At 45.9% G+C, this 24,490-nt stretch overlaps 1 protein-coding gene across 1 annotated transcript; it reads left to right on the forward strand.

The window, feature by feature from the left end:
• The first annotated feature begins 1,936 nt into the window (after positions 1-1,936).
• CPA4 (carboxypeptidase A4) lies at positions 1,937-23,777 on the forward strand. The gene is made up of 11 exons (XM_014854367.3): positions 1,937-2,067; positions 6,962-7,043; positions 7,509-7,643; positions 8,743-8,841; positions 11,529-11,630; positions 12,896-13,000; positions 13,747-13,857; positions 15,247-15,337; positions 16,985-17,184; positions 18,329-18,413; positions 22,265-23,777. The coding sequence occupies exons 1-11, from the start codon at positions 2,000-2,002 to the stop codon at positions 22,450-22,452; spliced, it is 1,266 nt and encodes a 421-aa protein (XP_014709853.1). The 5' UTR covers positions 1,937-1,999; the 3' UTR covers positions 22,453-23,777.
• Positions 23,778-24,490: the final 713 nt, after the last annotated feature.

Below are 24,490 nucleotides of genomic sequence, written 5' to 3' on the forward strand. Positions count from 1 at the left end.
AGTTAGCTTATTCAGTAAATACTGATTAAGCCACTGCGTTGTGCCAAGCATTGTGCTAGGTGCTGTGCCCTTTGGCTCCATTGTTGGCTTCTGCTTTTCCATTTCTGGTATGCTGCATTATAAACATTGGTGGGGACCCAAACCAGCGACATGCCTTCCTGCTGGCTGCCCCATCCAGTCTGGGTCTCAGATTCCATATAATTTCTCTTTAGACATTCACTTCCAAGAAGGACTTAGATTTTGTTGATGGATTTCCCTGGGAGAAAAAGATGGGAAGTGAATTCCAGCTTGTCTAGAATTCTGGGTATTTGATTCTTTAGTTCACATTGCTTGCAGATTCCAGTCTCAGCTTCTCTTGTTACTAATTTCAGAGCTGAAATCTATTTTGGTGAAGTAGAGCCCAACCTTTGTGATGGACCGGAGTGGGCACAGGAGTTCAGTTTCAGTGTTGGAAGGACGAAAGAGCTCTGATAGAGTCCACTGGCTCCACAACTCCTGACAAAGACTTTCCTTGACCAAAACTTAGACAGGCTCTCTGAGTCTTCTTTTTGACTAGGCCTTGTCTTTTGGCCCTAAATCAGTCTTAGCAGAGAATTCTGCTAAGTCATCCCCCAATTCTTGACATCTGATCAAGTTCCTCATCCTCCACTTTTTATGTGTACATCTTTGGCCTGCCTTTAGCAAGAATCCTGTTAGGCTAGTTAAGCAAGAATCCCCCTACTCTTTTTTTTTCTTGAGGAAGATTAGCCCTGAGCTAACATCTGCCACCAATCCTCCTCTTTTTGCTGAGGAAGACTGGCCCTGAGCTCACATCTGTGCCCGTTTTCTTCTACTTTGTATGTGGGACACCTACCACAGCATGGCCTGACAAGCAGTACTAGGTCCACACCTGGGATGTGAGCCGGTGAACCCTGGGCTGCCAAATCAGAACGTGTGAACTTAACTGCTGTGCCATGGGCTGGCTGTCCCCCTACTCTTGATGTCTCCTCTTAGCAATTTTCCATCTACTGACCCCTCACTCTTCTGTCTTTACTGTAGTCAGAGTTGAACACAATTATGTACTCTCTCCTGTTGCATGACCCCTATTGCAATAATTTTGAATAAAGTCTTCCTTATGGTTTTAACAAGTGTCAGGATAATTTTTCTTTGACACACCCAACCATGCCTCTTGGTTGTATCCACTTCCCTTGAGCAAGTGCAGAAAGAAGGTAGACCATAGGACAGCGGGATGCGGGAGGCTTGTGGATATGGGGCTCCCAAGACAGACTCAAGGCCTCAAAGTCCCTGAAGAAGTTGTGGAGGTCATGAGTGTCTTCCATTTACTCTGCTGTGACTTAGTGGAAAAGATACCAGACTCAGAGTCTAGCAAATATAAGAAAGTATTATTACTAATAATATCATTAAGCCTTCCCTTTAGCTCAGACCCCAAGGAAAACTGGTAATTTATTCAGACCAACACAATCTTCCTATACCATTTACCTCATATATGTCTACTTTCTTAGTGGGATCATAGGAATTGGGTGTCAAATTCAAAACAGAGGCCACAAACTTTCATCATGGTGACCTGCTCTGGTGAAATTCTCTGATGAGGCTTGTTAAGCGTGTGGTCTTGGAGCTGGCTTGTGGTTCCTTTGATGGTCTTCACTTTTCTTTAATCTACAGCTAACTCCATCCCATGTTTCTAATCTGGCTTCTCCTGTCCTGGGACTTTCCTATTTACTCAAAAAACACTATTTAAATACCAAGCGATGAGCAATGTGGCACCCTTGGCACAGCCTTTTCCAGCCTGAGGAGCAAGTTCTGATCTTGTAAGTCAAGAGGCTTGGCCTTTATCACTCAAAAGGAATGGAAGAGGCATGGGTAGGCGCACGCCTGACGTAGCGTCAGAGTTGCAAGGGTGCTTGGGAATCACATTAGCATTTTTCAGGACATGAGTCTACCTCAGAGTCCTTATAAATACAGCTTGACTCAGCTGCTCTGTGGCTGAGACCCTTGGGACATGAAGTGGATACTGTTCTTTGGGGCCCTGATTGGGCCCAGCATCTGTGGCCGAGAAAAGTTTTTTGGGTAAGTTCCTTTTGGACTTATTATTATTTTTACTTGGTTAGTTCAGAGATATGGGCTCCAAATGAATCTGGAAATGAGTGACTGATTATACCTCAACCCATATGGCCCTGGGAAAGAATACCCAGCTCCTGTGCCAGCTCTGCCCATGTCATCTTGGACCAGTTACTTCTGTTTTTTTTTTTTTCCCCTCAAGGAAGATTAGCCCTGAGCTAACTACTGCCAGTCCTCCTCTTTTTGCTGAGGAAGCCTGGCCCTGAGCTAACATCCATGCCCATCTTCCTCTACTTTATACGTAGGACCCCTACCGCAGCATGGCTTTTACCAAGCGGTCCCATGTCCACACCGGGGATCCGAACCGGTGAACCGCAGGCTGCGGAGAAGTGAAACGTGCGAACTTAACTGCTGCACCACCTGCCCGGCCCCTGGATCAGTTACTTCTTTCTTGGGCTAGTTTTACCTGTGGAATCAGGACTAAATGGTCTCCACAGTCCCTCCCCAGCTCCCTAATCTCCTGCCAATACTTTTTCTTCCTAGTTCTTATTTGTAGGGTCAGTTCCAGGCACTGCCTACTTTCTTATTCCTATATTGTGAATTACCAAGAATGACCAGAAATTCTTTCTAATTTCTGCCATGCTTAAGGGAAAACCTGAGTCTTAGGCTTTCTGGTTTCACCTCTCTGTTAACGGTGAAGGCTTAGTTGAGCTGGTGCTTTCTCGTCACCGTCTAGGACATGGAGATTTGATAGGTCTTGCCTAGCTACAGCTATGAAAATTGACATGCAAGGACACACCTGTAAACTCTGTGTGTGTGTGTGTGTGTGTGTGCGCGCGCGTGCGTGCTTGCGTGCGCGCATGCTCAACCCCCTCCACACTGAATGCTTTGAGGTTTGCAAAGGAAAGGACATTTGGGAGGTGGGAGAGATGAAAGGATGCCATGGTACCCTGCTAGAAGGTTGAATTCTAATAACTCATTATTGCATAATACTTTGCTATTTGCAAAGCGCTTTCATGTGCATTATCTTTTGGAGCACACAACAATTCTGCCAGGCAGGGGTGTTATTTTCCTCAATTTAAACATGAAGAAACTCAGCCTTGGAAAGGTTAAAGAAGCTGCTCAAGGCCACTTAGCTGGTAAGCAGGGGAGCTGGAACTCTGGCTACAACACCCATCCCTTTTGCTATAACACAAGTTAATCTCCAGATAGAATCCTGTATCTCCCTGATCTATCTATATCTGTTAGTTTACTCTCTCTTATACTACCTGGCTAAAGGGACTTTGGAGTTGTTTATTGAGGTAATTACTTATATGAGATTGAGTAATTTTTATGGTGATGGCTTCTGTTCACACCTGGTCTCTACTGCCAAATAGCTCAGGGGGGTTCGGTGTAGCAGGTGGCCTGGGAAGGAGATGTTGCCACAGGCAGCTCAGCAGTAGGTGTGTAATAACTATGCTCACTGCCGTGTGGGCTGACACATGGAGCTGTCAGGCTCCCACTGCAGCTATTCACATGGCTGAAAAATCTTTATTTCTCGGAGTACAGACTTCTCTTACAACGCAGTGGACACCTGGGTTGAGACAGCTGGGATGGACCCTGGAGTGCTTGTCTCAGGGGCTGGCACAGAAAGGGGTGTGTGCCTGAGCTAACTGCAGATGGTTTTAACCAGTAGTGTCATCCTCATCACCAAATTTGTTCTTACCCCGTAGTAGGGAACCCAGCAAAGGTGGTGGACTCCTTTCTGGGGTACATAGACACGTCCCAAACATCCATCTTGGTGAACAGGTAGAGTAAGGGGAAGCTGGCCTTTGAGCATTCAAATGGCCAGGAAGCTAGGAGACAAGTTGGCTTGGAGGCGATACAGGGCTGATGGAGATGAAGGTGATGATCGTCCCTCCCCTCCCCACCTCAGTCTCCGTTCCTCCCACCCAAGTCATCTACTTCCCCTGTCTCACTCTGCTGGTGTCTTCTGCTCTGGTCTTTAGTCATCTTAAGGATGGGACAGTGGCCAGGATGCCTAGAGGTGTGGGGCAGGCAGAGGACAGGAAGTAGTTGCAGAACTGGTTGTAGCCTCAGCAGTAGCTGGCAGGCATTTAAGAGTCTGTGAAACCATCTCCCAGTACTCATGGTAGTTGCTAAGCCTGAGTGGAAAGGCAGGTGAGATAGGCACAAAGAACAGGCCACCTGGCTGCCCACATGGCCAAAGTGGGAGGGATAGAAGCTCAGCACCAAGGTGACTATTGACTGTCTAGAACGTGGGACAAACGTGGGAGTGAGTGAGAGAGGATCACAATCGTTGCGTTCACAGCAGCTGGACAGCCCTGGGTATTGGAGAGGGCCAGACTTAGGAAGAGCTGTAAGAACAACTGTGCTGAGTAGGAGGGTGAACATGGCAGCCTGCAAATCCCACCATATCCCCCCTCCCAGGCCAATCTTCCATCTTCAGGAAGAGCTTAAAGCCTTTGAACAGATTTCCGGATGGTGGAGATAGGTTGTGTTCAGCCACTCACACTCTCAGGGCCTGCAGAAGGCATTTTCCAAGTAGAAACAAGGACAACAAGGGCAAGAAGAAGGCTGCCCTTCACCTGGCACCCACTTACGTTCTCTCTGCTTCCAGGTATTGATGGACTTATGTTCATGACAATAATGTTAGACAGCCCCCTCACCCCTAATTTTTAGCACCATCTGAAGACTGTTTCTAACTTTGCCTCCTCTGGTTAGGGAAAACCTTGTGGGTGCTGGGAGTTGGTCCTAAAGCCTGGGTGGGAGATTGCCAGGCAGATAAGGAAAAGGGCTGGATGTCCAGGTAGAAGGAACAGCATGTGCAAAGGCACAGACGGGCAAAGTACATGGTGAATTTAGGATTTCAGTGAGGCTGGAGCCAAGAAGGTGTAGGAGAGAGAGATGGGGAAGGGCCCCGCTCTTTACCAGCCCTTCCACCCTGTCTCTCTGCACACTACAGATGTGTCTTTAACCTCTGTAGCTGGGCTTGTTAAGGCGTGATGAGGTGGGCTGTGGGTTTAATCATCATCAGGGCCAGTTAGATTCACTGTGTTCCATTATTGTGCACTGTGCCCAGGAGTATGGAAGTTTGGTTGTGAAGTTACCACTTTGGGAAAAGTAAAACACATGCTCTGGGTGAATGTGTAACATGATTTTCAGACTCTTAAGAGCTCCTTATTCCTATGTTCCGCTTTTTTCTCTTCCTGTTCCTTCTCCCTCCCCTCCTTTTTTGTGATTGCCCTAATCAGTACTGTATTTTACAAATACCTAATTTTGCCAATAGAGATGTCCGTGCTTTCTAGAACACCCATTTTTAAGACATCCCTTGTTCTGGAGTGTTGAGGATGGGTTGTGACAGAGCATGAGTTTGGCAGATGGGCCCTGGTCATCAGCCAGGAGTAAGGATTTCTCTTCTGTTTTTAACCTGCCCCTTTTTTGTGAGGCTCCCTGCCCAGGGTCAGGGAAATGGTGATTTGACTGTCCGTCTTCCCAGGGCTGCAGTCTAACTCCTAGCAAGCCCGTTGGATTCAGACTGAGACCTGCCCAGTTGGCGGCTTCTCCACTACGGCCTCAGCAGCTCCCGTGGGATGCAGTTAGCAGCCCACCTTCCCCAACGCCGCGGAGACGGAAGAGTTGGGAGAAAGGGAGCCTTGGTCACTGGCATTTCCTTCAGAGCTGCCACCTGCAATGGAAGCAACTCTGCGGTGACCCTGGCCTCCTTGGGGCCAGGCTAGACCTCCACAGATCCTCCAGAAGCTCCCAGAACAAAGTTAAACCCTGAGCGTCCATCCGGATTGAGCCGGTTTTCTGATGAGATGCTGATCTGCCACGTGAGGCTGCACGTTTAGCTCCCTGTGACAGAACCATTTTCTCTGTCAACAGGTCCTTCAGCCCACAGCCCTCTCCAGCAGCTCTTCTCACATTCATTGTGTCAAAGGGATGACGCATGTGACAGCGTCGAGTGCAGATTCATTTGGGCCGTCACCTAGCAACGGCCTAATGGCTCCCCTGGCTCCCTGAGCCGGCTGAGAGCACAAAGGCAGCTTTTCAGGCTCAGCCTTCTCCCACCCACACACAGGACTTCGGGGGCCTCTACCCCTGCCGCAGCCGCTTCCAACTAAATGGTGTATATGAAACAAATGCAGAACAAACAACAAAGGGGGCTCAGGATGGCCGGCTCCCTTCTGGGCCCTCTCGGGGCCCCCTGGGAGGACTGAATCCCAAGTGCAGCCCCAGCACCCTGGTCTGGATTGCAGTTTGCATTTGTACAGGGTTCTGGAACCGGAAAGGATTGACAGGGCACCCAGACCCTCCCTTTTTTGCTAAGAGGAAAATAGCTAACCCTCCAAGGATGGAAGGTCTGTTCTATTTTCCAACTCTTTCCAGCATATTCGGCCAGAGTTTTAGTCCTAGCCCCTGACAGTGAAGAAGTGCTCCTTTATGTCATGAGTTAGCTTTGCGTGTAACTAAGGAACATTCCTTTCTGCAAAATATATATGTTTTTCATTATAAAGTAATATGACCACATTACAGAAAACAGATACAAGAGGAAAAAAAAGTAAGTCATCCATAATCCCACGACCCGAACATAAGCATTGTCAGCATTTGCTGTATTTCCGTTGTCTGTTTTTCTTCCAATGCATCTGCTTTTTCCATACTTGTAATCATGGCATACATACAATTTTGTGTCCTGCTCTTTCACTTAATATTTCCCTTAAAGTTATACCATAAGCACTTTTTCATAGTTGCCATGTAGCCTTATTTTTAATGGCTATACATTATAACCAAAGACTAGACCATTTCCTCTCATTCAGCCCAGTTATGTCTGGGATAGTAGGCTGAGGGTTTATTTGCCAGCTGAAAGCTCACCATTATCCTTTGAATTTTTTTTCTCTAGGGACCAGGTTTTTAGGATTAACGTCAGAGGTGGAGATGAGATCAGCAAATTAAGTCAGCTATTGAATTCAGACAACTTTAAGGTACCTGGTCCTTCTTTGTCCCCTTGGGTATCTCTAACTTTGGTGGGAGAAGATTCTTACACCACCAGCATTATTATTCCTGAAGAGTTTCTGTGTCTAACCATGTATCAGTCCACATGCCTTTATATGATTGGGAGGGTTGATGGGGGAGAAGTGCTGTGGATAACAGCAGCACTGTCCTGGGAGATGGCAGGCCTCAGCCCTGGACTCCGTGTTTCTGTCTGCCATTGACTTAATACTTCTTGGACTTTGCGAGGTATTGCCTGCTGGGCCAGCCTCACCAGATACAATTGTTTTTTTTTTTTTTTTTTTCAGGTACAGTTGTTAAATGGGCAAAGTTTGCCCTTGAGCAGATCCCAGCCCCTAGGGATCACCCTGGCTTTTGGCAGTGGTTCTGAAGAATGAGCTCTTTGTGCCTTTTACCTGAGCTGTCCTTTAACCTGGTTTTATTTCTGTTCTCTTCAGCTCGATGTCTGGAAATCTCCCTCTACCTTCAGTCATCCCGTGGATGTCCTGGTCCCATCTGTCAGTTTGCAGCCAGTCAAATCCTTCCTGAAGTCCCAGGCCTTACAGTACTCAGTGACAATTGAAGATCTGCAGGTGGGTAGGCCAAGGCCCCTCACTGGTCTTGCATAGGACCAAGTAGCCAGAGGGGACCTGAGACATTTGCAAGTTCTGGTCTTATCCTTCTCCATTTTACAGATGAAGACACTGAGGTATATGGAAGTGAAGAGCAGTGACCTGTTAGAGGAACATGTTGTAGCGGAAAGGGCATCCATAGATTAGGGAACCAGACAGATCTGGATCCAAATCCTGATTTTGCTAACTACTAGCTCTGTGACTTTGGAGAAGCTATTAACCTCTTGAACCTCTGTTTCTTCATTGGTAAAATGTAATAGTGGTACCTGTTTCATAAGATTTATTGAGAAGGGTAAATGACTAACTGTATGTAAAATGTCTAACTGCTTGGTACGTCATAGATGCCCCACAAATATTAAGTCTCTTTCCTTTTTCTTATTTGAAGTCTGGAGGGAAGAACGGACTGGGCAGGGAGGTGGAGGGTGCTGGGGACCAGTCATAAAAAGCATCCTTTGAGAACGGGAGAATGTCACCAACAGCCCCCAGCAGAGGGAACATCATCACCCAAGCCAAACACCAGCCTCACGTCCTGTATCTGAACAGCAGGACAGTGTCTGGCTCGTGTTCTCTCCTTTACCGAGGTGGGTTATGGACTAATTGGTGATTTGGCCCGGGAGTTTCCTGATGGCGTGAGCAGCTGTGAGCTTATTAATCATCCTCACATGTCACAGACATCTGCCAGGAACCTTCAAAGTATGAGTGGTTATAAGAATTTCTTTGTTTCTGAATGGTTTCCCAAGCTGTGTATTTCAGAGGCACTGGATACCAGATGCGGGCTGATGTCTAGAGAATTCATAGTATAGAATAACCAAATAGCACATATGTTTTTTCCAGGGAGTAAGTAGGTTTTGAATGGGGTGATGTATGCTGGGTGCCAAGAAATAAGATTTTATAGATATGGGGAAGAAATCTTATCCCCTTTTACACCTTGCCATTTGTGCTGCTTGATAAGTGTGCCCATCCTGCTGCCATCTTGGCCAGCCCGTGTCAAGATATGGTGGAAATAGCATGCCCTCTATCTCCAGTGGATCACTTCACAATGTTGTCACGTCTGTTTTAGGCCCTTTTAGATAAGGAAGATGAAGAAATGCAACACAATGAAGGGCAAGAACGGAGCAATAATAACTTCAACTATGGAGCATACCACTCCCTGGAAGCTGTAAGTGTTTCAGAGCATGTCAAGGTCAAGGTTGTCGGCCTCCTGGGTTTGGTAACTGCTTTCCTTACTTCCAGGAGGTGTTAGTCCTTGGCACAATATCCCTTCACTGAGGGGTAAAATGTGTGTGCACACTTCTAATTCTTGGGTTGTTTAACTCCCACCAGCCCCTAGAGCATAGTGAAATGCAAACTAAACGTTTTGTCTCACGTGATCCTTCTTTTCTTAAGCAGTCCCTTAAAGGAAACCGTGAAATAATTGCAATCATTTCCAGTCCTTGTAATTCAACCTTCTTATACCCCACCATAATCCCTGTATTTTATTCACCCAGATTAAAATGTTACGTATTCCAGGCAAGTAAACAGTGGTTATTTCCAAGGTTAACTAAGTATTTCCACTCATTTATCATGACTACTTATAAAGTATATTTTTTCCATAATGCATTTTGGTGCTGTATTTAGTTAGAAACCACATTATACAGATGACTGACTTTCAAAGTAAGCCAACGCTGCAAATGAAAAACTTGGAGCAGAATAATTTCATATGATATTGGAACTTGAGGAATCAAGAGGAACTATAGAATGGAACAACATCATGTGCCACGCAGGTCTCATATGTCCCACAATGTCTTCTTCATTAGTCTGGAAACTCTCTGCTAGCTCAGGCACACACCCCAAATCTAAATTGGTATTCTCTTTCCTACACCTGAGTACATGTTGTTCTTTAGATCCAGAGATGGTGTTCCTGACATGCTTTTCACGAGGCATATACTTTGAGTTGTTTTTCTTCTGGATGAGGGATTATTTCAAAGGTTGACCAGCTATTTCCACTTCTCTCCCGTGATTGTCAGTAGCTTTATTGTGTACACTTCCAACCACACTGCCCCTTGATCCCTCTTGTGACCAATGAATACATCTGCAAAACAGCTGGATTGTTAGGATTTCAGTTCAGGGCCGTGGACGAAAGCAGAGCTCAGGGCCCCCACAGGGATCAAACCCATGACGTTAGCCTCACTAACACGGGGCACTCTGTAGCTGAGCTAACCAGTTGCAAATGTCACCGAAGCCCCCACGGAAACTCCATCCCCTCACCTGCGTGCTGTAGGAGCCTCACTTCCTCATCGACTCGCTTCTGTTCTCCGGCTCTAGGTGCCACTGTCATGTGGTTTACAGCTATCTCTTGTCCCCTGCGTGGACTTTGCTGTGAATTAGTGTTCCTTCCTGGCTTGATCACATTCAGTTCTTTCTAAAAACGGCTTTTAAGAGCTCATATCCTACAACCACTGAGGCCTTCTTAGGTCTCTAGTGGGAATTTCCTGTTTGTCTCTGTTAGGACTTCTAGTTTCAGACCTTTGTGTGTGTTGTTGTGGTTGCTGTTATTTCTGTTAGTTTCTCTGGTGAGTGTTGTCCTGATAAGCAGTGTGAATCTGGACCCTCCCACCCCCATCTGGACACAGCTTGGTGTTTGAACTTTTCCTAGGTGACTCTCTTTTTCCTCATGGCTCAGGGCAGGCTTCCAGCTTTTGCTCCACTTTCTAGGGTCTGAGGGTAGAGTTTCCAGGCCCCTTTATGTGGCTGGAATTGCTGATTCCCGTCTCTCAGGTTCTGGATTCTTGCCCTCCCCTGGGTCCTGTGCTCTCTACTCCTACTCCTGGTTTGCTGTAGATCCTCAGCACCTCAGGCAGCCGGTATCCGGTCCTGGGGCTTTATCTTCTGCCCTCCACTCTGCCAGCTAGTTCCCTCTTTATTTCTGACACCTGCAATTTCCCCTTTTTTGGCTTTTAAACTTGGTTGTGAATCATCTTCATTGTATTTTATCTGGCTTGCCTGTATGTCTGGGGGTGGTTTCTTGCTTCTGCTCAATCGGCCGTATTGACTCCAAGTCTGATAAACCCTTTAAGCTTGATTTTATTCTATATTGATTGCACATTTTCCTCCTCCGTAAAGCTCCTCCTTTCAATTTTAAGGTCTAAATATAAATTTATTTCCTTCTTTTGACCCTCATAAAGTTTGAGGAACTAAGATGGATGAAATCTATTTAAGTCAAACTTTTTTTTTTTTTTAACTGAAAGCAAATGGAAGCTTTTGTAGGCACGATTTTACAGCTCTTCACTTGTTCTCTAAAAGCCTTTAGAGGAATCATCTCCCAAGTGGGGCGCCTACAGTGCAGGGTGTAAGCAAGATGGTCCCCTGGGATGGAGGAAGACACTCTTACGACTTCTGTTTATATTTCTACATATGTTTAATATTTATCATTAACGTAATCATTTTTATTTCTATATTTTGTTTAATAATGTACATAATATATTTGTGTGATAGTGTATATATACATGATGCCTGCTAAATTTTTTTTCTTTTTTCTACTCATGGAGAAAGTGATCAAAAAAGTTTGGGGAGCAATGCTTTCAAGAATGGTGGTTGAATGGGATATGGTGCACAGGGCCACACTGTTGGAGCATTAAACTACTTTAGTTTAATGGACTCTAGTTTTGTGGACAAATAAAACATGAAATTTTTAGAAACACACTCTTAGTTCCTCCAGCATAAGCATTCCATGCCGATAATATTGTCAATCCCAAGGTTAGGGAGCTGGAAGAAATCATTAAGATCAACAAGATAAAGTTCACAGATACCCATCCAGAGGTGAACAAATTTAAAAAATGCCCCTGGGTTCGCTTTTTCACTCTTCAGATTTACCATGAGATGGACAACATTGCCGGAGAGTTTCCTGACTTGGCACGCAGGCTGAAGATCGGGCATTCGTTTGAAAACCGGTCCCTGTATGTGCTGAAGGTGAGGCCCCATGCTATTCAAAGGGCCTGCCTGGACTCAGACTCCTGGTTCCTCGTGTCCAGGACCCCGCCCTCACACCTCTCAAGGAGGCAGCTTTTTAGGACGTCCTTGACTTCAGCGAGGAGAGTGAGGTGGGGAGACATCCTCCCGGGTTTGAATTTGGTCTGACGGAGAGTCCCCCTCTTTTGCCTAAGATGGGGAGAGTTAGAAGGAGCACATTCCATTCCAAGTTTTGACTGAAAGGCAGGATGGTGAGGAGGTGGTTAGTATTCCAGAAAACTCTTAAGTGGGGCACAGTCTTTTGCCTTCATTCCCACCTCCTGTAAAAAGCAAGACAAACTAGGATAGGCCTACGAATTCTATTCTGCTTCTAGGGGTACTTATTGGAAAAGCAATCTAAGAAGCTAATTTTAGGGCTGATGTAATTTTAAGCCCAGCCTGTAATCCTTGGCTGCAGAAAGTCTAATTTCCAGATATTTCTAACAGATTCAGGTCTGTATTGGCAAAGGCGGTAGGGAATTCGCGGCAGTGACATAAATTACATAAGTAATCCAGCCGAATGAATAAAAAAGAATGTGGAGATATGAGCCATGGAACAACTGATGGTGCTAGGAACTTGTCAAGCCCTCAGCCTCCTCTAAGCCCTGCAGAGCCCAGACTTACAGCACTGGTTAAATTGCCAGCGGTTAAACTGCCCTGAGCTGGCTGTTCTAGAATAATCTACATAAATTTAGATTATTTGCCAATCTGATGGCGACCCTGGCTTCTTAGCACCAAGCTCTGACCCAAGGAGGCCCCACACTAAAAGGCAGGAGCCAGAATTCGTTTAATGCCAATTATAAAGGGCTCTAGTGAGCCCCATTCCTCATTTTAAAACTGGATTCATTTATTGCATCAACTAGAACAGACTGGGTTCGTGCACTCTTGTGTCTCTCTATTGGGATACTATTTGAGGTCTTTCAAGAGACATAATATTATCTCTAATCACGCTGGCATTATAATTCCCAATAGCAATTGTTTCCCCTTCCCATTTACTTCCAACCCTGGAGCGGCTGTAGCTGCCCAGGCTGCCGCTGGGCCCCGCCAGCCAACCAATTAAGCTCCCTGGTTACGGATAAACCAGATAAATAGATGGTGCCCTCAGGAACATTTGGTCTCTGAATTATCTTAAATGGATTAAATGAATAGGGGTGAGCTGGGGAGACGCGAGGGGAGCAGAGACATGGGCAGTAGGGTCACATTCTGGCCTCTTTTTCCTTCCACAGTTCAGCACTGCAGAAGGCAAGCGGCGGCCAGCCGTTTGGCTGAATGCAGGCATCCATTCCCGGGAGTGGATCTCACAGGCTACAGCGATCTGGACCGCAAGGAAGGTCATGTCGCCTGGTATTAACTGAGAATTCTAGTGGGCCTGAGGTGCCCCTGCTGCGTCCCATGAGGCCGTGGGATGAGGTGGGAAGGTGCTCTGTGTGGACATAGGAGGCTGGGGTCCTTTTCAGATCAGAGAAGCAAAAGGTCTGAGCCTCTTGGTCAAGCCACTGTGGCTAAATGACAAAGTGCATTCATGGCAGTGAGCAAACTAACGAGCTGCAGAGGTGGCCCTGAAACACTGACCCATAGTTAGCCTCACAGAGAGGGAGCAGAGCCTTCTCATCAGCAAAACTCAGATGAGTTTACCTTCAGCCCCTTCCAAGCCCCCCAGGCCCTCAGGGACCTCATGGTGTCTCCATGTCCCTCTGGAAAGCCTGCTTTAAGCCAGCCCTGGGAGAGGAGGGGTGGTGTGTGTGGAGGATCCATCTTTTTCACCCTTAGCATGGGGGCTCAGATTCCTAATAACTGTCATGATGTGTGGGTCTGCCTCCCCTGCTCCACTCCTGGAAGGAATGAATAAACCAGGCAGCCCAGGACTCATTGCAGTTGCTGACATCATGCAGCCATGTTCCCCCAGGTTTGGAAGTGCTCTGAGAGGTTGCAGAGAGCAGTGTCTATGAGGCTGGCAGGGAGGCTGTAGACGGTGGCTGCTGTTCTAGGAGCTGGGCCTCTGGGGAAGAGACATGGGCTTAGACCTAGCAACCCGGCCTGCGATGGCAGAGTTGATAAACTCGTTGTCTCTGCTTAGATTGTATCCGATTACGGGAAGGATCCAGCCATCACCTCCATCTTGGAGAAAATGGATATTTTCTTGTTGCCTGTGGCCAATCCTGATGGATATGTGTACACACAAACTAAAGTGAGTAATACCAAGTGGGTGGGGCTTGGAGTTAAGACTTGTTTGTTGAATTCCTCGCTTGGCCACTAAATAGTTGTATGACCTTGGAGAAAACTTCCCCAAATGTGCATGTTATAAGTTTCCTTGGGGTCTCATTTTCCAGTCATTCTCTGAGCTGAGAATCACCAGGGAATATTTTTTCTTAGAGAGAATAGTCTAATGAACTCCCGATCATGGATCTTGAACAATTATCAACACTTTACCAATCTTCTTTTTATTTCTTTTCCTCCCACACATTTTTTCCTGACATATATTAAAGCAAATCCCAGACATCAAATTATTTCATCCCAAACTTCTTTAGTATGCATCTCTACCTGATGATAATTAAAGAAAAAAACAATACACCGCTATCACCTTTAAATAATTAATGGAAGTTCTTTAGTATTGTCTAATACCCCCAGTTATCTTTTTTTTTTTTTTTAAAGATTTTATTTTTTCCTTTTTCTCCCCAAAGCCCCCCGGTACATAGTTGTATATTCTTCGTTGTGGGTTCCTCTAGTTGTGGCATGTGGGACGCTGCCTCAGCGTGGTCTGACGAGCAGTGCCATGTCTGCGCCCAAGATTCGAACCGACGAAACACTGGGCCGCCTGCAGCGGAGCGCGCGAACTTAACCACTCGGCCACGGAGCCAGCCCCCCCGCCAGTTATCTTTAAAACGTCATTTGCGTCAATTTGTCGAAATCAGGATCCACTTAAATTCTGCACTTACACTTGGTTGTTCTTGCTCTGCAGGCTTTTTTATTCTACAACATTTGCTCCCCCTACCCCCATCTCTTTTTAAAATGTCGTACGTTTGTTGGAGAAACCAAGTAATTGTCCTACAGAATGTCTCACATTCTGAATTTGGATGATGGCTTCTTGGTTGTGTGCCATTTAATTTGTTCCCTCATCCTTCGTATTTCCTATTCACTGGTGGTAAGATCTAGAGGTTTGATTGGATTCAGGTTAATTTTTTAGGCGAGAATAAAATCATTGCTGTGCGCTTCCTATCACATCAGTGAACATGCAGCCGCATAATGCTTGTTTGTCCCACTTTAGACCAGAGCCAAAAATTATTCAGTGGGTTCAGGTGACATCAGTCTGGTTCTTGCATTATAAAGTTCTCATCTGGGCATTTTGAGGAGTCCCTCTCTCAGAGCCAGAAGGGCTAAGCCTCCTCTCTCTGGGGGATGAGAGGAGGCTGCTCAGTCAGTGAGGACTGGAGCCCCGATGATCCTCCAGGCAGAGTCGCAAGCAGCTTGCCCCATCCCTGGTGCCCATCTCCCTTTTGGGCCCCCAAAGAAAACCTTCGCTTCTCCTGTGCCATGACGCATCTCTGGATGCTTGTTCCTTCCTTGGTGGATTTTTCAGAACCGACTTTGGAGGAAGACACGATCCCTAAATTCTAGAAGCCCCTGCATTGGTGCTGATCCAAATAGAAATTGGAACTCTAGTTTTGCAGGTAGGTTGGGGAAGATGGTTTTCAAATCCTGCTACCCCTGGGTAACCTGGTCCGTAGGGCTCAGAGCTGGCAGCGAGGGAGCTGCTCTCCAGGCTGGCTCCATTGCTAATTCCCTGAAAGACCTGGGTGAATCCTTTACACTCTCTGTGTCTCATTAAAAAAATTTTTTTTTTTTAAATTTTGGAAGAGAATGACTCTGCAGTTCCTGTCTTCCTGAGAGATCACTAATATTTTAAAAACCATTCTAGTCTCAGGTATACAAATCCACAGCTTTTCTTTACACCCTGGCTACTCCAGTGTCTCTGGGGCGAGTGACTGGGTGGGTGAAAGGGCCCCTGGTGGCAACTCAGAAGAGAGCTATCCGCCCTGTTACCCTGCCAGACGAGATCGTGTTGTGAGGATCAAACTCCAGCAGTTTACCCTGAGATGTGTGAATATGAACCTCAGCCCTTTGATATCATGGAAGGAGAATGAGAAGCAGGAGCACTGGGTTCTGAGTTCCAGCTATTTAAAGCTGAGTTCTAGCTACATAAAAGTCATCCCCACAATAGTGCCAGCCGTGTGCCGGGTACTTTCCCATATATTATCTTATTTATTCTTCTGGCCTAGTGAGTGAATTTTGTTAACTGAAATGAGACAACTGAAGCTCAGACACAATCTCAAGAGCATATGGTTAAGCGTTAGGATCTGGGGCTGGCCCCGTGGCCGAGAGGTTAAGTTCCTGTGCTCTGTTTTGGCAGCCCAGGGTTTTGCTGGTTTGAATCCTGGGTGCGGACATGGCACCGCTCATCAGGCCATGCTGAGGCAGCGTCCCACATGCCACAACTAGAAGGACCCACGACTAAAATATACAACTATGTACTGGGGGGCTTTGGGGAGAAAAAGCAGAGTTAGGGTCTAAACTCACCTTGCCAATCCAAATCTGAATAGTTCTCTGTCATTATTCCACAGCTGTACTGACATTTCATTTTTGACGTACTTCTTTTACTTGCATAGAACTACCCCACAAACCGTTGGGGGAAAAATAATGTGACTGTGGGAAAGGAGCTGATACAAACATGGAACTGAGGGCATCAAAATTAAGTCAGGTATTTCCACAACTGGGGTGGTTTCACACACACACCAGATACCTCAGGGAGCTATATTGTGAAGTAATACAGAAGGCAATATTTCTAAATACCTGTCAAATAATCAAGAGATTTTAGTCACAACAATAGATTATTTCTGGCAGTGCTTGGCCATTAAGATCTGAACCAAGAGCATGAGTTGACACCAGAATAAATGGAGTCATTTTCATTATTAATTGGTACTCATCGTAATTATCTAGAATACTTATTAATTACAACTCATTGTCAAGTATGGTATTAATTATTTATGACAACAGTTGGTGATACAATAGAAGGTCAACTCTATCTGTTTAAAGGAGTCCTACCAGTTTTCCTCCTCAGCTGTGGCAGAGCCAACAGCCTGACCTCCCACTTCCACGCCCTCCCTGCAATATATACACCCGAGGACCAGGTTCTGGGGGACATCTAGCAGTGGCCTGCCCATTGTCAGTACCTTCTGCCCCTCCTCAGGGTCGAGTGTCCTGCATTTCTGTTTTCTTGGCCTATGGGTTAATGTTTCTGCTTGGGCCGCCCCCTACAGGAGCGGGAACCAGTAACAATCCTTGCTCTGAAGTGTACCATGGACCCCATGCCAATTCGGAAGTGGAGGTGAAATCTGTGGTAGATTTCATCCAACAACACGGGAATTTCAAGTGCTTCATCGACCTGCACAGCTACTCACAGCTGCTGATGTATCCGTATGGGTACACAGTCAACAAGGCCCCAGATGCTGAGGAGCTGGTGAGTGTGGGCTGTCTTCCACCCAGCCCTGGGCCTGCTTTACCCTCAGGTGCTGGCATGGCGGTTGTTCTATAGCTTTGTAGGGAAAGTCCAGGAGCCTGGGCTTGTTTCATTAAGGGCCCAGGCTTTTCTCCCTGCCCTTTGGGAAGTGCCACCAGGCCTCCTGGGGACAGGAAGAAGTGGTGCCCCTTATTTCTTTGTTTACGGTGAGTTCCAAGAACCTCACCTGACCCTTGCCTTTCCTTCTCACTTGTTTTTCTGACCAAAACGTACTGCAGACCCACTCCTTGCCAACAACTGTGGGTGCCATGGTGGTGGGCAAGGGGGAGGTGCTCCTCACTCTGGTTAAGGTAGAGGTTAAGTAGGGTGTAGGGCATAGCCTAGGGGTGCTCTGTGTCACATACAGTGACTCACCCCAGGACGTGAACAGGCACTGAGGGTGGACAGATTGGAGCAGGGCTGGCATCTACAGGGGGGCTATAGGCCTCTCCCTCTGTGCTGGTCGGCCTGAATGTGCCCCTCTGCCCAGGGCCACAGCTAGCCCATAAACCTCCCAGCAGATGCAGGGCTCATGGCTAGGTGTGGACTGGATTCTGGTCTCAAGCAGGCACTCTGCACAGGGCACATTCATACATAGTGGACCTGTCTCCAGCTCCACTCTGGGAACACCCAACTCTTAGAAGGTTTTCTCTTGAATGTACTTGACCTTCCCTCATGTTTATGAACATGACATATCCTTTCTTCAGGAGAGGTGAAGATGATGGTGCCTTTATCAGATTCCTGATGAGTTGGTGAGCAGCCCTCGGATCTTTGGAGAGCTTGAATACAGCTCCTCCAATCTGAGTATATAATACACACACTTTCAGAGTGCTTCTCCATCTTCTTCTACTCTTTCTTTACCCACTTCCCCAGACTGGAAGTAAAGAAGTAGGGACGTCGTGGGGGAAGGAATTGGAGGAACCATGACATTTCTCTTAGATTATAGTCAGGCCTTGGATCTGGTTGGATGGGAAAGAAGAAGAGACCGGAAGAGAAAATTGAAGGAGGGGTGGAGAATCTTCCAAATCATTGCAGTACAAAACAGCTGAGGAAGGTCAGGCTGCAGCATCCGTTTTTTTCTCACTCCGCTGATTCCCCCTCCTAGGACGAGGTGGCAAGGTGTGCAGCCAAAGCTCTGGCCTCCCTGTCGGGCACTAAGTACCAAGTGGGTCCTATCTGCACCACTGTCTGTAAGTACTCGCTGTGTTTATTGGTTATTTAGAGAGTGCTTTGAGAGGGAACTTGGAGCGGAGCAGGAGAAGAGCTGCATGTTGGGCTTCCTATGCTGTAGTCTGATTGTTTTTGTTGTTAGTAATAGACTGAGTTTATGTCAAGCTTTGTGTGATAGTAGTTGTTTCAGGCAGTCATCTTCATCAACATCATCACCACTATCATGCTATCTATCATGTGCCCATGATGAGTTAAGTCCTGTTGGTGTGGTGGAGTCTGTGATCCTTATCTTCCATTAATGCTCTTGATATAGTCTATCAAAAATTCCTCCAGTCTGTCATTCCGTTTTCAAAGGAAATCCACCTTTGGATTGGTAGATTGAAGTGGTGGTAGTGGGGGTGGAGGAGAGTCCTTATCAGAAATGAACAAGTGTTGGAGCAAGGCCAGGAGCTGGGTTAGGGGATCCTCCCAACAGTGGTAAGCATCAAGCCAAAAAAACCAAAAACAAACCAAAACCCCAAACCTGGAGATAATCTTGAGGCTCATTACCACAACCTCAACCTCATTTTGAGGAACTACTTTTGTTTTGGTTTCTCACTGAAGTGTTTCACCTAAGCAATTCACTCTATTCCTGCTGAGATCTTTCTAGTTCCCTTATTCTGTGAGTCTCATCTTTAAATTTAAAGATCATACCGAAGAATATGATCATTCTCTACGACCCTCGGTGCAGATGGGAAATAAATGTCAATACAAACGTGGGAAGCACAGTCCTGACCTCTTCATGTCTCGTACCCTTCTTTTCTCTTCTAGGGCCTCCTCTGTAGATAGTTTTCCAACAGTTGGTCCACCCTCAGAGCCCCTGCGAACCTCTGATATTTCTTCCTCTTCCACCCTGCAACTGACTTTCCCATCTCACCTGCTTTGCCCTCAGCTAGCTGTTCCCTTCAGCCTTCCTCTTCTGGGAAGAGTCTCCATCCCACATCTTGCATCCTCCTTTGTACCCTGATCTCAGTACCCTTGTCTGTGTTTCATATGCCATGTGCTGCATAAAGTAGTTAGCAGGATGTTGCTGTTTGTGTTGCTAATTGCAGCAAGAATCCATTAATTATTCATGGTTTATTATTAGTAGTGTGGTTAAATGGGAACTCCTCAGAGAACAAACACATCAGGAGAGTTTCTCCACCCTCTGCTTCATTAGTCAGAACTGAGTCTGGGGCCAAGGAGAGTTAAAGAGGCTTGGTAGGAGCCCTCTGAGGAGGACCTCGCAGAAGATCTTTGTGCATCACCAGGGTCCTGGATTTTGGGTCAAACACCAGTTTAAAGGATGGCCTTGTCTTCCCACATAAAACACATTTTTCTCCCCAGCATAAGCAGTGCCAAAAGCAAGGGATACTCATCAGATTCCTCCAACAGGAGCGGAGGAAGGCTCTCTGGAGGGTTGTCCAGGAGACATAAAATTTCCTACCTCTTTCACGAGCCCATCTTCTGTGTTTTTAATAGGCTTCACTGCCCTCCTTGCTTTCCAAAAATATCATCGATTTTTGTATAATAACACTCTAACTCTGTGGGTTATGACATGTGCTACGTCATAGTTAACGTTTATCCCTTCAAGTGCTGGACCTTCTTAGATGACCATTTTAGATGACAATCATTCTAAAATGGATTTCACACTTTCCTGCCTTCTTAAACGGAGCATGTAGAAGAGATTTAAGCTCCTTTCTTCATGACTGAGTGGCCTTCGGAATGTCAGTAGTTATACCCTGAAAGTCTACTGTGCCACATTGGACTCTTTGATCCCTGTGCTCAACAGCCCCGGCCTGTTTGGCTTCTTTACTTCTTGTATCTGCTTTTTAGAGTTCTCATGTCTCCTTCCCTGGGTCAGTACAGCTTGCAGGCTGGCTGCCTCTAGCAGCCTTTCCCCTCCTCCTCACTGATTCTGATCTACTAAGGGCTTGAAACAAGTTCTTTGGGCTCGTTTGGCTCAGGGATAGCTCCTGAGTATGAAGAGTGTTCATGACAGTATTGTTTACAGTCACAAAAGACTGGTAAGCACCTAAATGTCCGCCAGGAGAGTGCTGGATAAAAACACATTTGGTACATTCATACAATGAAACAGTTTGCAGCACTTAAATGAATGAGATGGATCTATATGTGCTAATAGGCAATAAGCTTCAAATGTTAATTGAAAAATACAGGGTGCAGAACATAATAGTATGTTCCCATTTGTGTTTGAAAAATAAATAAATAAATAAAAGTAGGTAGGCTTTTTGAGCAGGGACCCAGATAAAGTGAGGTCCTTGAACTTGACCACTTTGACTGCTCAGCAGAGGCCTTCTTGCCTCCTTCCTGAATTTTAAATATGTTCTGAAATACTTGAGCTGGCCACATAAATAACCTCGAGAAACTTCTGGTAGCGTTGTCTGTTTTTCAGTCAGCATTTTCTCAGGGTGGAGAAAGGCTATGGGAACCACACAAAGATTTCAGAGACTATAGGAGAGACTATTCCATATGCCCAGGGAGCGTGTAATCTCAGTGGAAGCAGCATATCTAGAAAAACCACATGTGGTGTCATGAGAAACAACCTTCAGGAACAATGGAAAAACAAAACGACCCATATTTTCATTTAACAGACATGTCGTATACCAAATGGACTGGAAGTAGGTTGAAGAAAGCATGGGCTTTCTCATTAGATGAACCTAAGTTTAAATTCTAGCTCTGCCATTTTATAGTTCCTTAGATAAATGACCCATTCTGAGCCTGGATTTCCTCATCTGTAAAACGATAATACCTACTTGGGTTTTTAAAGACTAACTGAGATCATAAATGTAAAGTTTCTAGTATAATGACTGGCTCAGGGTAGATGTTCAATAAATGATAGCTGCTATTGACATCACTTTGTTATTCAATATTATGTACACTTTGCACTTTAAGCCAATTTCTACTCTAGTAGAGTTTGACTTGGAAGAAGCAGGAAAACAGGCTTCTTGCCTTTTCCCAGCCTTTTGGCAAAGCACGGTCCCAAAAGCTGAAACTGTTTCTCTCTGCGTATCAGTTATCTCTTGCTGTGTAAAATGTTATCCTAAAATTTAGCAGCTTAAAACAAGAAACATTCATTTTCTTACACTGTTTCTGTGGGTCAGGAATCTAGGAGCATCTTAGCTGGGTGGCTCTGGCTCAGGGTCTCTCATGAGGTTGCAGTCAGGATATCTTCCAGGGCTACAGTCATCTAACGGCTGGACTGGGCTGGGGGATCTGCTTTTAAGGTGGCTCACTCAGGTGCTTGGCAAGTGCTTATTGGCAGGAGGCCTCAGTTCTTCACCATGTGGACCTCTTTGTAGGGCTACTTGAGTGTCCTTAAGTCATGACAACTGTCTTTCCCCAGAGCAAGTGATCCAAGAGAGAGAAAGGCAGAAGCCACAGTATCTTTTATGACTTATCCTTGAAGGTCACACACCTTTATTTCTGTAGTCTTCTATTACACAGGTCAGGTCAGCCCTATTCCTGTAGGGGGGCACCACACAAGGACATGAATCCCAGGAGACAAAGATCATTGGGATGTCTCAGAGGCTGCCTACACTCTATCTCTGTAAAGATTGGTCTTGAGTGACTTGCAGGAGTCTAAACAGTGAGTTAGTGACAAGGTGGGAATGAGGATTTAAAATCTCTTGATTTGAGACCAGTGAAGACCCTCATGGTGCAGGAGAGCCTGAGACATATGGATCAGGCCAATGTTTGTGTATTGTAGGCCTGATGACTTTCAGAAAGAATTCTGGATCCCTAAGGAACCCACAGGCAGGCAGAGCTCTGGCTCTTTCCCATCTAATCCTGAAAGGAACTGGGCTTCAAAGGTGTTTTCTCTTCTGACTTACAGATCCAGCTAGCGGGAGCAGTACTGACTGGGCGTATGATAATGGCATCAAGTATGCATTCACTTTTGAGTTGAGAGATACTGGGCACTATGGCTTCCTCCTGCCAGCCAACCAGATCATCCCTACTGCAGAGGAGACTTGGCTGGGGCTGAAGACCATCATGGAGCATGTGCGGGACCACCTCTACTAGGGGTGGAAACCCACTCTGTCTACATTTATTTATCCCGTCTGTGCACACACACTGAGGCCATATTAAGGGAGCTCGTTCCTTCCCATGTAAGTTAGAGCCCTCTGGCTTTATAGCCAACACAGGGCAGCCCCTCTCCAGCCACCCTCCCTGAAGTTCATGCATTCGTGTGGTGCACCTGAGAGAAGCGCTTCTGTCACCCTGCTTCATTCTGGTCCTGCTGTTTCACTAAGCCTTTTATATACTTTCCTTTTGCACAGCTGGTTGGGCAGGCCACATTTGGGATCACCCTTACTGGGTAGCATGTGTCTACCTCATTTTTAGAGCTAAAGGACACCTAAGATGGCTCTCTAGCTGCATCCAATCTAGCCAGCCAGTGACCTTGCTCTGGTGGAGTCCAGAGGGAGGCACTCTGGGAGACAAGGCTTATCTTTTAGATTGGTCTCAAAGATAACACAGAACTTCCTTTAATTGATCTCATTCCTTCTTAAATATGTTTTTTAAATCCTGTAGAGTCATCAGTATAGGTCATCCCCTTTTTTTCCGTTCCTGTTTGTTTTGGGTCTGAATGCACAGTAGAGGATCACCTCCCATCACTGGGCCAAAAATTCCCAGATACGACAGTTGTGATCACGTTCTTCTCGGTATTGTTCAGTGTAACTGGGATCCCAGAGGACATCTGTGTCGCTGTAGGTACTGCTCACCCAGAAACCCTGGATGACGAGGTGATCTAATAGCAGGATGGCTAAATTATCCCCATCTGTCCTAATGGGCTCGCCTCCACTTTGCCTTTTGAACTTACTTCAAAGATCTCGCCCTCGCCCTGTAGGTCCTAAATCACTCCTCCAGCCTGGATAATCTCACTGCCCAGGCACATTCCTGTCTGTGCTCTGCTGTACCCTGTGTTTCATTCTCCTGGGTTGGTTTTTTTTTTGGTCTTTAAAGTCACCTTCTTTTATTTTGCAACTTGGACCATGAGTACCAAGGTGGACCAAGGATTCATCAGTCAGGCTCCTCTTGTTTCATTCCTCCTCAGCATGCACCATCTGCCTTTCTTTTTTTCTTTTTTCAAACATGTCTGTAAATCTTATCCTTCTGCCTAGGATTTGTGCAGCATCTGGTGTGTGCTCATAAGTCAATAAATATTCAATATGAGTCTCATGATCATCTCTATTCTTCACCTGAAGGGAACCAAGCCATGGTTTTGAATATGCAGCTCTTTGTAATGTCAAAAGTCAATTTTAATCCCCGTCTGTTTTGCATGACATGTAGAAAGGTCTTCTCCGTCAGGCCCAGGGGTCTCCAGGGCAGTGTTACCTTGGTGACTGTGCTCTGGTCCTGGGTCTAGTTCTTCATTTTTCAGCTTAGTTTTTCAGAAGCTTGATATTCTCAGTGTCCGTGTTGATTAGACTCAGGGATGCTGACTCACGCCTACAGAGCTCAGATGAGGCAGATGATAAAATCAGAATACGAATTTATTAATTTACATCATGGCATGTAACTGTTTAGTGGATTGGATCCTCACGTCGGCCCTAACAGTACATTTTCTCCCTGTAGGCAAGGAACATGGGAAGCCAAATTATAATCAGAAGGTTGTTTAGTGAGAGGGGCATCAGAGCAAGGAAAGTTAATTACAGTCTATGATTAGAATTTTTAATGGTATACAGCTCTAATAGCATGATATATCCAATTCTATAACCAGAACACACCTACCAGCCAGCCAGCTGGTCACTTGTGCTGGCTAGTCAGGGCTGCCTTGACCAAACAATGCCTCCGTAGGCATGCCAGTGCTTGCCTCTGTGACTCGCCTGTAACCTGGCTCTATTTGTGGACTTCCCCCACCCCCACCCAAGATTGAGATAGTCCTTTAGATTCCTTAGGGGAAAGATTTCTTAAATGAGACATAAAAAGCCATAAAAAGAATACTTGTGACTATAACAATATTAAGAACTCAGTTTAAGACTCCCTAAGGAAATGAGAAAACAAGTTACAACCTAGGAGAAGATATTCACAATATTCATAATACAACAGACAAAGGAGA

This window comes from Equus asinus, chromosome 1, assembly GCF_041296235.1.
Source record: "Equus asinus isolate D_3611 breed Donkey chromosome 1, EquAss-T2T_v2, whole genome shotgun sequence".
NCBI lineage: Eukaryota > Metazoa > Chordata > Mammalia > Perissodactyla > Equidae > Equus > Equus asinus.